This window comes from Jaculus jaculus, chromosome 5 (assembly GCF_020740685.1).
Source record: "Jaculus jaculus isolate mJacJac1 chromosome 5, mJacJac1.mat.Y.cur, whole genome shotgun sequence".
NCBI lineage: Eukaryota > Metazoa > Chordata > Mammalia > Rodentia > Dipodidae > Jaculus > Jaculus jaculus.
The window spans coordinates 156,006,063-156,020,026 of NC_059106.1; the positions used below are offsets into that span (position 1 = coordinate 156,006,063).

Sequence of the window (13,964 nt, forward strand, 5' to 3'; positions counted from 1 at the left end):
ACCCCAAACCAGTCCCAGAACCCTACACCGTCAGATGTCACAATGGCTTCTTTCCTAAAACATTCAAAGATTATGAAAGCAAACGAACAAATACAAATGCCTCTGAAAAACAGAATGGACTCATACTCAAGAATTATTCACTCCCCATTAAGCAAATCAAATAATTACTCTTAGTGATAGCAATTACTAACTTAAAAAAGATGGTCTACTATAAAAACTATGTGATACGTTTATCTATAATTTTAACCACGGTAAAGAAAACCCTCAAAGCCACAAAGTGTCTTAAGTTGCACACCCTTTAACAGTAGTGAGGCTGTAGGAAGAACCTGCCTAACTCCTGAGCAGACCACGAGGGAGCTAGTGGGAAAGTGGTTCCTCGGGCATACAACTATCACTCAGAAAACAAAGCTTTTTTTATTGCAATGTATCAAAGACAATGTATTTCTAGCATTTTTTACTATAAAAAAATGCTTTCGAAGTCCAGGAGTATCTTACAGATACAAATGTTTTATATGGATACAAATCCATCAACATTGAGGAAGAAAAAAAAATCCTAAGGTAGGAGCCTACAGAGTTATGTTAAACATTAAACCTTGTACTAATTCCTTTTGATAGCAATTTACTACTGGATTAAGATGTGCAGATCCAAAACTTAAGACAAACAGGACTAACTTCACTCTGAAGTTTTCTGTTGGTAAAGACCAACTGAACAAATATATGATTTTTCTCAAAAAAAAAAAAAGAAAGTCTGGAGATCATTTTACTAAAATTCACGTATTTTTTAAAAATCCAAACTTGAGGGGAGGAAAAAAAAATAAGAAAATAAACTCACCAAGAAGTGGAACAGGCTGAGTTACAGGAGGGGTGGGCAGATTCGTGGGTGCAGCAGGTGGCACAGCAGAGCCATACGTTTTCGCACTCTCACCAGACTCGGCGTTTCCTCTAGCCCCAGACACCACTGTTGGAATGGGATTTCCAATAGATAAGTCTTTTGTAGTGTCTTCATTTATACCAGCGATAGTGGCTAAGGAATATAATTATACCAACACGTGAAGCTGAGTGATTAGTTATCTTTCCGGTCAACACTCTTTTACCATACTACAGACCCTATAACTGGTTTTACTTTCCCTCCTACCCCCAGCTCCAAGAGGTCTAGGAAAGACATGCTTACAGTTTGGGATGCTTATTGGTGGAGTGTGAGGAGGAGGAATGGATACTGGTGGAGTTATAGGAGGTGGGGGTCCAGGAGGAAGAAAACCTAGAATACAGAAAAATCTAAGTCAACCTGTGCTTTACAGCTCATTTCAGGTTCTGAAAGAGTAATTCTGAAACAAGTTACTCTACCCGGTGGCAAATGCATTGGATTGAATCCTGGGCGTAAAAATGGTGGAGGTGGAGGAGGAGGAGGAACACCAGGACCAAAGCCTGGAGGAGGAATTCCCAAAGGAGGTGTGAAAGCGGGTGGCTGGAGAGCACCGACCACAGGAGGGCCTGGCTGGTGTGGGGGGACCTAGAAAAAAAATAGTTATTATGTTCACGTTTACTAGTACACCAATGAACTCTGCAGATAAAAAGTGGTAGGTAACTTGTAAACACCCAACAATATCAATCTAAGTTCTGCTTTCTCTTTAGGACAGCAAGTCATAGTATTTCATCAGCACCCATTAATTCTTTTCTGTATTTTATTTAATCCTTGGCTTAAAAAATTTTTTTATTTATTTGACAGACAAAGGGGGGGGTGGAGATAGAGAGAATGGGCATGCCAGGGCCTCCAGCCACTGCAGACAAATTCCACCTTGTGCACCTGGCTACTGTGAGTCCTGGACAATCAAGCCTGGGTCCCTTTGGCTTTGCAGGCAAACGCCTTAACCACTAAGCTATCTCTCCAGTCCTTTCCTTGGTTTTCCAGGTAGGGTCTCACTCTAGCCCAGGCTGACCTGGAATTCACTATGTAGTCTCAGGGTGGCCTCAAACTCACAGTGATTTTCCTACCTCTATCTCCCTAGTGCTGGGATCATGTCTGGCTTGTTATTTATTTTTTTTTAAGAATCCATTAATTCTGATAGCATATGTTTAAAAATAATCCAAGGTTGATCTTTAAGAAAGAAAATCTGAGAAATACAGGTTTAAGAAATTGTACTTGACAATTTACACAAAGCAAACCACCTGCATGGCCTTCTTATCGGGAAGTGTGAGTGGAGCAGGTTATTTATTTAAACTCTCTCAAGTCCAAGCTTGAACCCTTAGGCAGTATGGGATTAAATGAATAGATTCATATGAAATGTCCCATCAGAAGCTACATCCAACAAATATTACTGTTTAAAATCATCAATACTGACTTGGTGACTCATGTCTTTTTGTAATCCTATTTCCTGAGAGGTGGAGGCAGGAAGATCAGGGGTTTAAGGCCAACCCTGGTTCCATGAAACACTGTTTCAAAAAACCCTCAAAGGCCGGGCGTGGTGGCGCACGCCTTTAATCCCAGCACTCAGGAGGCAGAGGTAGGAGGATTGCCATGAGTTCAAGGCCACCCTGACATGACAGAATTAATTCCAGGTCAGCCTGGACCAGAGTGAGGCCCTACCTTGAAAACCAAAAAAAAAAAAAAAAAACAAACCCCCAAAATATGCTGGAGAGATGGCTCAATAGTTAAGGCACTTGCCTGCAAAGCCTAAGGACATGAGTTTGATTACCCAAGTAAAGTAAGATACACAAAGTGGTGCATGTGTCTGGAGTTCATTTGCAGTGGTTAGAGGTTTCTCTCCTTGATTTCAGAAAATAAATATAAAAAACAAACTAAGAGCAAAATTATTATTAAGAAAGTGTTAATTCCTGTTCTATTATCTGCTTATATTGAGTCCTATAAAACAGTTGAAATAAAAAAAAAAGTGCCGGGCGTGGTGGCACATGCCTCTAATCCCAGCAGTTGGGAGGCGGAGGTAGGATGATCACTGTAAGTTCAAGACCACTCTGAGACTACATAGGTCATTCTGAGCTAAAAAAAGGTCCTACCTTGAAAAACCAACCTCTACTTCCAAATAAGGGAGATGGCTCAGGGACAAAGTGCTTGGTGTTTAAGCAAGAGGGCCTGAGTTTGGACACATGTAGAGTGTACCCTACAATCCCAACACTGGGAAGGCAGATACAGGAATATTATCCCTAGGGCTTGCTGGCTAGCTAGTCTGGACATATCAGTGAGCTCTGGGATCAGTGAAAGACCCTATTTCAAATAGTAAGGTGGAAGCTGGGCGTAGTTATGCATGCCTTTAATCCCAGCACTTGGGAGGCAGAGATAGGGGGATCGCCATGAGTTCAAGGCCACTCTGAGACTACATAGGGAATTCCAAGTCAGCTTGGGCCAGAGTGAGACCCTACCTCAAAAAACAAAACAAAACAAAAAAATTACAAATATGATCAATGCATGTATAATTTTCACCTTATGTTGAGAAAACAATTGACTATACAAGCCATTTTGTGACATCTCAGATTTATCTGATTCAGATTAAATATGAAATAAGTACTATAGGATAAAAAAACTGAATTAATCACTTACAAATTTCACCAAAGTTTGCCCTCCCACCCTAATCATCCAGCTGTTCTGAGTCAGGAACTATGGTGAGTAGTTAGTATACATTTTCTTTCATCTCCACTTAATCGGCTAAGATGACTACTTCACTTAAACATGGGAGAACACCACAGGCCAAGTCTAGGAAAGGAAATCTGCCCACTTATGGATCAGAAACTGAAGGTTAGTGGTTAATGCTGATACAACAAAAATCTGGGAATCAAACTCTAAATGTAGTGGTACCTAGGTTTTTGTGTGTGTGTGTGTGTGTGAATAGGATGGATAAACAATGAGTATTTAAAAATATATCTTCAAGATAAGTTATGTTCAATTTGTTAAATAGCTTGCAATCATCCATTTTGAAAGAAGTCACTGCCTGGTATGACAGTCCATACCCATTATCTCGGTACATGAGGAGTTGAGGCAAAAGAGCACAAGTTAGGAGGGCACCCTAGGCTACATGGCAAGATCGTGACTTAAAAACAGAAAGGTGGCTGGAGAGATGGCTTAGCAGTTAAGGCGTCTGCCTGCAAAGCGAAAAGATCCAGGTTCGATTCCCCAGGACCCACGTAAGCCAGATGCAGAAGGGGCACATGTGCCTGGAGTTTGTTAACAGTGGCTTGAGGCCCTGACATGCCTATTCTCTCTCTCTCTCCTCTCTGTGCTTACAAATAAATGAATAAAATTTAAAAAACAAAACAAAACCCAGACACACACAAAAAAACTGTAGATTAAGAAACTCCCTGCCAGGGCATGGTGGTGCACACCTTTAATCCCAGCACTCAGGAGGCAGAGATGGCCATTCAAGGCCACCCTGAACTAGAGTAAGACCCTGACTCGAACAACCCAAAAAACTCCCTTTCCCTCAAGGCAGCTAGGGGTCTGGTACATAGGTAAATTGCTTTAGAACATTAAATTCCTGACAAGTAAAGGTCTACTAAGAAAGAGGAAAAAGCATATAAATTCCTAACAGGTTCAAACTTCATCTTTACAACATTATAAGGGAAGACACTAAATAATCTACACAGATATAAAGAAATGCAAAATTTATTCTGGCTTTACAACATTTATGAAAAGAATACTATGAAATTTTAAGTGAGACATACCAAAAATGAAAAACTACTATGTACATTAACATACATTTTGCTATGAACCTAGACACAGTGCAATAGTAGAATTGTAAAAGGATCTTTCACAGACCCAGGCACTCTTACCTGTGGAGGTGGCACTGTTATAGGTGCGGGAACAGGAATAGGAGGAACTGGCACAGGTAAAGGGTTAGGTACTGGGGATATTGGTTCTGTGTGCGAGCTTTCTGCACCTCCATTTTGAGCAACTTCATTTTCAGGCTTCTTGGGGATTCCTTTCCAATCTACGAGTCATAGAAATGTAACAACTCAAGTTTACCATTTTTAGTATAACTAAATCACAAAAATTAAAATGGTTGATTATAAATGCTTGTGCTAATTTTGTAGAAAACATGTAAAAATGGTTGCCATGGGCCATCTCCTGTCCCATTCCCCTTATGTATATAACCATTTCCAAGTAGACTATTGTTAGCAAAGATAACAGGCTCGCAGTCTCCAAGAATGGACTGAACCCACATATCTAGTTTTTCCCTCTACTTCCCTTCATCTTCTAGTTAAGTAAAAAATGAAGATAAGCCAGGTGTGGTGGCGCACGCCTTTAATCCCAGCACTTGGGAGGCAGAGGCAGGAGAATCATTGTGAGTTTGAGGACACTCTGAGACTACATAGTTAATTCCAGGTCAGCCTGAACCAGAGTAAGACCCCACCTTGAAAAACCAAAAAGTAAATAAATAAATAATGTTTTCATTATGTATTAAATTCTATATTCTCTATATGTTCTCAGCTTCATCAGTAAATTCTCCACAGCACCATGGCCTCCAGAATTCCACTGCCATGTCCTTTCTGACCTGGCCATGAACTTTGCAGATGCCTGGTTCTTGGCAAGCTCCTCTGTTTGACAAGAAACACAGCCTTCTCCCTTAAACAATGGTGCACTACTAAAGGGGGTGGGATGGCTAACAACATCTGTCATTTTTCCTCAAATCATCATGCTTGCTTCAAAATTCCTTCAAATGTTGACCCTAGTTTTGCCATATACAATCACCTATGCTCCTCCTTGGTCTTGTTCAAAGTTCATCTCAGATCTATGTCCACTCGTTCTGTGACTCACTCATTACTCCAACTCTAACCCTGCCACCAACCCATCATTCAAAATATTCCTGCCTACAAAAAAAATGAGCCTTTTGGTTTCACACATTTACTTTGCTTCTCTGGGTGTTTAATTTTCCAGAGAACTTATTTTTTAAACATTTTATTTTTATTTATTTATTTTTATTTGACAGAGAAAAAGGGAGAGAGAGATAATGAGCACGCCAGGGCCTCCACTCATTACAAACGAACTCCAGACATGTGCTCCCACTTGTGCATCTGGCCAACGTGGGTCCTGGGGACTAGAACCTGGGTCCTTTGGCTTTGTAGGCAAATGCTTTAACTGCCAAGCCATCCCTCCAGCCCCAGACAAATTATTATTGAAGCACTAGATTAAAATATAATATAGGCTGGGCGTGGTGGCACACACCTATAATAACAACACTTGGGAGGCTGAGGGAGGAGGATTGCCATGAGTTTGAGGCCCCCCTGGGACTACAGAGTGAATTCCAGGTCAGCCAGATTAAAACATTACCTTGAAAATCCAAAAACAGAAAAAAAAAAAAAAATCAAACATAATATAGAATTAAGTGTCACTAGCCAGGTATGGTGGTACATGCCTTTAATCCCAGCACTTGGAAGAGAGCGTTCAAGGGAACTGTGAGTTTGAGGCCAGCTTGAGACTACAGAGTTCTAGGTCAGCCTGGGCTAGAATGAAACCCTACTTCAAAAAATCAGAAAGAACTGTCACTTATGCTGGGCATGGTGGCACACGCCTCTAATCCCCAGCACTTGGGATGCAGAGGTAGGAGGATCACCATGAGAGTGAGGCCATCCTGAGGCTACATAGTGAATTCCAGGTCAGCTTGGGCAAGAGTGAGACCCTCCTTTGAAAACCTAAAAGAATTGTCACTTATTCAAACATTCAGACTGGAAGTGTTTCAGACTTCACGTTTTAAGTATTTTATTCATTTGTTTGTTTGTTGGGGGAGGGGAGAATGGGTGCGCCAGGGCCTCCAGATGCATGCGTCCCCCTTGTGCATCTGGCTAACCTGAGTCCTTTGGCGTTGTAGCCAAATGCTTTAACCGCTACGCCATCCCTCCAGCCCCAGATTTCACATTTGAGAATACTCATAGATTCTGAAATGCTCCCAAGTGTAAAACCTTTTTGACATCAAGATGTAGCATTTTGAATTTGAGCATGAGGGTCACTCAATCTGCACCACTCACACTAAGCTAAAGCCCTAGTTAGGGGCTGGGATTGTTCACTGGTTAGCCATATGCACAAAGTGGCACTTGTATCTCAAGTTTTGTCTGCAGCGGGCAAAGGCTCTGAAACACCTACTCTCCATCCTCCTACCTTCTCTGCTTGCCAAAAAAAATGTGAAGAAATTTTTTTTTTTAAGTACCTACTTGATCTATTAGGTTTACACAAAAAAATCCTACCCAACAGTTATATAATTTGATTAACAATGAACTCTAAAACAGTATTATATATTACATATCTGTTCTTATAGCCTCTGTTTATAGTGAAGGGAATGACTTACAACCGGTACTTTAAAAAAATGCCCCAAAAGATCTTCCTAATATGAATAATAAGCCGAAATTTGATTTGTCATGTGTGCCATGAAGCAATCAACATGCTTTACCTGGGTTAAGTGTGTCGCTGTCCAACATTCCTCCTTCACAAAAACTCTCCAGTTCCTCAGGCTTGACTTTGTCCCATGGAATGTAAGTAACACCAAGTTCTACATCCCAATACTGTTTATAATCTGCTTTGATTCCTTTGTTTAAGGCCCAGGCAATCTATTTCACAATTATTAGAAACATAAGAAAGAAGGGAGGAAAACGTTTTAAAGGATAATTTCATCAGAGAGAAGCTGAGTTCCCTATGTAGCCCAACATGTGGAAACCACTTCTGAAAGTCTACAGACACCTGGGATAAATATTTCAACATTATGAAAACATATTTTTGCAGTGTGAACAAGGGAGAAATAAGCTACCAAGAATAAGGAAACAAAGAGCGCGGTGGGAGCTGAGGTGAGGGATCATCTTGAGTTCAAGGATGGGGAGGGGGACTCTATACAGCTCCCTGGCCTAGGCTAGAGTGAGACCTTGCCTTAACCACCACCACACCTAAAGGAAGTAGAGAAACAAGGACTTTGGTTTTCCTAAGAGGATGAATGCTCATGTACTTACTTTTTTCTATACTTCTGTTGAGTATTTTTATAGCTAAGTGTAAGATAAGATAGTAAACCTTGTCTATGACCTTATCATCCAGAACACACCCAATCTTGTCTGATCTGACTGATCTGATCTCAGAAGCTAAGCAGGGTTGGGCCTGGTTAGTACTTGGAAGGAAGATAGCAAACCTTAGAATATGTAATGCCTACATTATTCAGTAAGGAGAAATATACTAAGAGATATGGTGTCAAAAACCTGTAATTCCAGCTCTTGGTAAGTAGATCAAGAAGTTCAAGGCCAGCCTGTGCTACATGAGATCCTGTGATGGGAAGGAAATAGTTAACCTTGATGAAGCCCTCTATGTTCAAAAAAAGGATTTGGGGTAGCTGGAAGTGTAGCTCGGGAGAGAGTATTTACCTAACCTACATTAAGGCCTGGGTTAAAAAAATCCTAGTATTTAAAATTTTACGTTGACTAATAGTATAGATATTTTTGAAGAACAATGATAACAATGTACCTTTATGGACTTCTGGTTTACTTTGTAGTTTCCTCGGCTCAGTTTCTGCAGGGCACGATAGGCATCTTGCCTATGAACCATAACGATATAGGCACAACCCCTGGGGGGAATCATCTGCTCCAAAACATTCCAGTATTACAAAAGATGATGATGCAATCAAAGAATACACAGTACTACGTAACCAGCCCTAAAAGCTCTATTCCCCACCCCTCCATCATACATATGTTTGTACATATACAGATAATATAAGGTGTAATTAATTCTTCTAAGTTAACAATTCAAGTTTGGTTTCAATTATGTTATATGATAAACGGGTGAAGACTTTTCTAGAAAACTTTTAAACGTGGCTAACATGGCTATCCAAGAAAATCCTGAAAGCAGAGAATGGTAACAGGCTCAAAATACCTAACCTAGCCAAGTCACAATATCTATAAACCTAAGCAAATGTTAACTCAAATCTCAAGCCTTTAATTTCATAAAATGACATTAATCACATATGACCACTGACAATAAACTGAATTAATGACTCACATTAATTGATTCAATTGGACCAAACTCTTCCAAAAGACTGGCAACATCTTGTTGAGTAGTTCTTTTGTCCAGCTGTCCCACCCAGAGTGTAGTGCTACAAACTTAAAATAAAATTATAATCATAAAAATATCCACATTCTAACAATGAACTGTTCTTTACATAAAAAGAAACTAAGTTACATTATGTCAGCAGTTTGAATGGCAAATCCTATATACATTTTAGAAATCTGTGTTAGTCCTTCAGAAATCTAACAAAGATAAATCATACTTTAAGAGCTAGGAATAAAACAAACAAACAAACAAAAAACAACCTCATCTTTCTGTGGTTAAACATATAGATAACACCCATAAAAATTTAGCCCAAACTGGGTATGGTGGTGCACACCTTTAATCCCAGCATTTGGGAAGCAGAGGCAGGAGGACATAGTGAATTCCAGGTCAGCCTGGGCTAGAAAACAAAACAAAACAACAACAACAAAAATAGCCCAGAGAAGCAGTAACTTGTCCATAGCCACTTTATCATTGAACAAAGAATGAGGCCTTGAACCTTGAACCCAAGGTTCTAAATTATTAACAATTTAGTGTTTCACTATATTATAGCCATTCTTCCTCTCTCACTGTCTTCTCTCTCTCTCTTTTGAGGTAGTGTCTCATTTTTGTCCAAGCTGACCTATAACTCACTCTGCAGCCTACGATGGCCTTCAACTCATGAGTTATCTTACCTTAGCCTCCCAAGTGCTGGGATTATAGGTGTGAGCCACGAAATCTGGTCTACTTTTGTTTTTTATTTTTGGCTTCTGGAGTTAGGGTTTCTAGTCCAGGCTGACCTGGAACTCAGGGTGATCCTCCTACCTCTGCCTCCTGAGGGATAGGATTAAAGGCTTGTGCCACCAGGACCAGCTCTATTCTATCTCTTGAATGTTTCCTTTTTCTTTTATGCAGTGTCTTTGGTAAATGAGCTTTATGCAGCTAGAAATTTACATATTCACTAGTCATTATAATGAACTAAAATCTAACAGTTACTGATTTACACCAAAAATGCCTCTTATGCACATGTGAAAAACGCTAACCACACTCTATAAATGGCCAAATCTTTAGAGAAGAGGAAAGCAGAAATTCTGGACACATTTCCATTGTATACAGAAGCACTAGAAGGACATTACAGTACATAAAACAAGACATGATAAAAGCAAGCACTCTTTAGAATAAAAGGCAGACATAGCAATAACAATTGCACTTACAGTTTTGCTAGTAGTCATAATGTATCTTAAACATATGACATGAAATGAATAATTTAAGGAGTCTGAACAAAAGGTTTGTTATTTACCACTTGCAGTTTCTGATTTGATTGGAGGAAGGCCTTTTTGCCGACGTTCTCTCTCTTTTTCTCGATCTCGTCTTTCCTGTGACCGAGATCGAGGAGAATGTCTACGTCTATCCCTGGACCGGGAACGAGAACGTCGGTGGCGAGACCTTCGAGATCTAGAACCAGATCTAGATCGTCTCCTTTTTGGTGACCTAATATTTTTATTAGGAAGAATGGATAAGCACATAGAGGAGAAAAAATAGAAGACATATACATATTAAATGAAAAACACTAAGTTGGGATTTAAGAATTCAAATAGTAGGGAACTCAATTTTAACATTTTCAATAATCCTAAAATTAGAAAGTATACATTTTCTTTAAATAAAATGAGCCAGAGTCTATTGCTTGTAATAGGACTCTCACTTTCAGCACATCTGGCACACTACAAAATTACCCACTGTAGTGTAGGAAGCTAACTTTATTGGTGAAGAATCACCGGTACTTTACTTTTTGATCTTCCGAGACACTCTTCTGCTGCCATTAATGTAATTCTATACTGGTATTGCTATAGTCTTTTTCCTTTTAATTTTATTTGTGTGTGTGTGTCTGGAGGTCACAGGGCAACCTTGGAGTGTCTGTGTTCTACCTTTATTGAGACAGGGTCTCTTGTTGCAAACTGTCAGAAGAGCTGGCCTGTGAACTATAGATTCTCCTGACTCCACCTCCCACTCATGTGGAGGTACACTGGGATCATTAATACACGTTCTACTTTACATCTGGCTTTATATTGGTGGTATGGAACTGAGCCCTGACCAGCAGGCTTTGCACACAAAATGCTTTTTTGTTTGTTTTTTTGAGGTAGGGTGTCACTCTAGCCCAGCTTGACCTGGAATTCACTATATAGTCTCAGGATGGCCTTGAATTCAAAGTGACCACCTACTGCCTCCCAGGCTGGGGCCACCACACCAGCTAGGCAAGCGTTTTACCACTAAGCCATTTCCCCAATCCAGGTTGCTATGATCTCTCCAGTTCTGCTTGTCAATCCTTCAATACCACACACACAATAAATCAACTCAAAGAAAGCAAGTGTGGGTAAGATGACCCTAGGTATTTGTTAAATCCCTACTTCTCTTACTTCCCTTTCTCCTATCTTAGCAAGTGTTGTTTTAACCATGTAAATGTCTGAAGACAATCTAATTTGATCTTCGTCTCTAGGCCTTGTAAAATACACAGGGCTAGAGAAACATTTACTACAAATTACCTGGATGCTGACCTAGATCTTGACTTTCTGTTGTCCGCCATGTGCCGCTTAACCTCTGGAATACAAGGCGGTTCTACTTCCATTTCCTGTTAAAAACCATAAAATAAGAAGCGTGAAAATTACAAAGACCAGAGGCCAAATTCTATTACATACAAAATTAATAGTTTGTTTACTTGTGACCATATAATGACTGGTGATCACCAAATAAAAATGTTTGTGGTTTACAAAGGAAAAACTACTTCAACAATTACTTTGCATAAGCTATATATAATTTTGTTTTGATTTTCAAGGTAGGGTCTCACTCTAGTCCAGGCTTGCCTGAATTCTCAGGGTGGCCTTGAACTCATCGTGATCTTCCTACCTCTGCCACCTGAGTGCTGGAAATAAAGGCATGCCCCACCACACCTGGCAAGTTACATATCATTTTAACAAGCCCACATTAAACTAAGCATTGGCTAAGCTTTCTAGACTCTCAATCATCACAGAACTTTCCAAGTTGGCAATATTATGTGTATACTTTCTATTGAAAAACATGGAACACAGAGAACATGCCCCATGGTTTCTACTGTACTGAAAAATGAAGACAGCAAGTAGAAAAGGAATCTATACATAAATCAAGACAACTCAAAAGATAATCCAAGAAAAATTGTACCTGCTGATGTGGCTTCTGTGCAAGTGGTTCATTTTGTGCCTGAAAAGAAGGTTGGAAAGTCTGCTGCACGGGAGGGGTTGGAGGAATCACAGGTGGAGCCATGGGAGGAAATGAAGGAGGAAGAAGTCCAAATCCTGGCATCTGTCCATTAGGAGGAAGTGGAACCTTACATTTTAAAAGCAAGTATATAAACTTCATCAATAAGTCATCAAAATCATGCTATCAATTAAATATTGCCAAACTTCAAGACCGGATTATAAGCAATAGAGGTAAGTAAAATGAGGAAGCCTTTTTAAACATGCTATGAAGCAACTGGTGGTAAAACGGTCATCAGAAATTTGAAAACACTCTACAGACTTTCTAGAATGATTAGAGCACTGACGGAAGAAAGAGAGAAAATATGAATGGGCATGCCAGGGCCTTAAGGAACTGCAAACAAACTACAGATGAATGTGCCACTTCATGCATTTGGCTTTACCTGGGCACTGGGGAAGTGAACCTGTCTTTAAAAAACTCTGGTCTCGGGCTGGAGAGATGGCTTAGCGGTTGAGCACTTGCCTGTGAAGCCTAAGGACCCTGGTTCAAGATTTGATTCCCCAGGACCCACGTTAGCCAGATGCACAAGGGGGCGCATGCTTCTGGAGTTTGTTTGCAGTGGCTGGAGGCCCTGGCGTGCCCATTCTCTATCTCCCTGTTCTCTGTTTGTTGCTCTCAAATAAATAATTAAAAAAAAAAAAAAAAAAAAAAAAGCCGGGCGTGGTGGCGCACGCCTTTAATCCCAGCACTTGGGAGGCAGAGGTAGGAGGATTGCCGTGAGTTCGAGCCTACCCTGAGACTCCATAGTGTATTCCAGGTAAGCCTGGGCTAGAGTGAGACCCTACCTCGTAAAACAAAACAAAACAAAACAAAACAAAACAAAACAAACTTAAAAAAAAAAAATTCTGGTCTTGACCCTGTAATTTAAGTAATAGTCCCATTTAAGAAACTTAGGGGCTGTAGAGAGAGCTCAGTGGATAAGTCTTAGAAATTGAGGCACTTGAATTTTTAAAAAGACAACTTAAAAAAATGCAGAGGGCTGGAGAAATGGCTTACTGGTCAGTCCAGTTGCTTGCAAAGCCAAAGGACGCAGATTTGATTCCTCAGTACCTATACATAAAGCCAGATGCACAAGGTGGCACATGCATCTGGAGTTTGTAGTGGTTAGAGGCCCTGGCATGCTCACTTATTCTGTTTCTCCCTCATAAAGTATTAATTTTTTGTTTTATTTTTATTTATTTATTTGAGAGTGACAGAGGCTGAGAGAAAGAGAGAGAGAGAGAATGGGCGTGTCAGGGCTTCCAGCCACTGCAAATAAACTTCAGATGCATGCATCTCCTTATGCATCTGGCTAACATGGGTCCTGGGGAATCAAGCCTCAAACAGGGATCCTTAAGCTTCACAGGCAAGTGCCTAACTGCTAACCAATCTCTCCAGTCCAAATAAATAATTTTTTAAAGCTAGATGCACATGTATCTGGGTGTATGTATCTGGAGTTTGTTTGCAGTGTGTAGAATCCGTGGTGTACCATATCATTATCATTCTCTCTCTCTCCCTTTCCTTGCAAATAAATAAATTTAAAACTGAGTTACTGAAATACAATGAACAAATCTGTAATCCACTGCAACTGTTCAGAGTGCCATGCACACATGCTCCTTTTGTTGTCTCCTTCAAACTATGTAATCCTAAAACAGAGAAATGACCATCTCACTATGCAGCTCAAAATGAATGAATG

The 13,964-nt window shown here is 40.1% G+C and overlaps 1 protein-coding gene across 5 annotated transcripts in view; it reads right to left on the minus strand.

Moving 5' to 3' along the window:
- The window catches only part of Scaf4 (SR-related CTD associated factor 4), a 71,726-nt gene that overhangs the window by 14,493 nt on the left and 43,269 nt on the right, over window positions 1-13,964 (minus strand). Inside the window, exons 10-19 of one of the 5 annotated variants that reach the window (XM_045149723.1) lie at window positions 12,194-12,334; window positions 11,542-11,627; window positions 10,302-10,492; window positions 8,975-9,075; window positions 8,444-8,557; window positions 7,392-7,548; window positions 4,780-4,937; window positions 1,345-1,510; window positions 1,172-1,258; window positions 833-1,024 (exon numbers count right to left, since the gene is read on the minus strand). In XM_045149723.1, the coding sequence (XP_045005658.1) occupies window positions 833-1,024; window positions 1,172-1,258; window positions 1,345-1,510; window positions 4,780-4,937; window positions 7,392-7,548; window positions 8,444-8,557; window positions 8,975-9,075; window positions 10,302-10,492; window positions 11,542-11,627; window positions 12,194-12,334 (1,393 nt within the window). Of the gene's footprint in view, window positions 1-832; window positions 1,025-1,171; window positions 1,259-1,344; window positions 1,511-4,779; window positions 4,938-7,391; window positions 7,549-8,443; window positions 8,558-8,974; window positions 9,076-10,301; window positions 10,493-11,541; window positions 11,628-12,193; window positions 12,359-13,964 lie in introns of all 5 variants that reach the window. The other 4 variants (XM_045149725.1, XM_045149722.1, XM_045149724.1 and 1 more) reach the window with 4 other exon arrangements.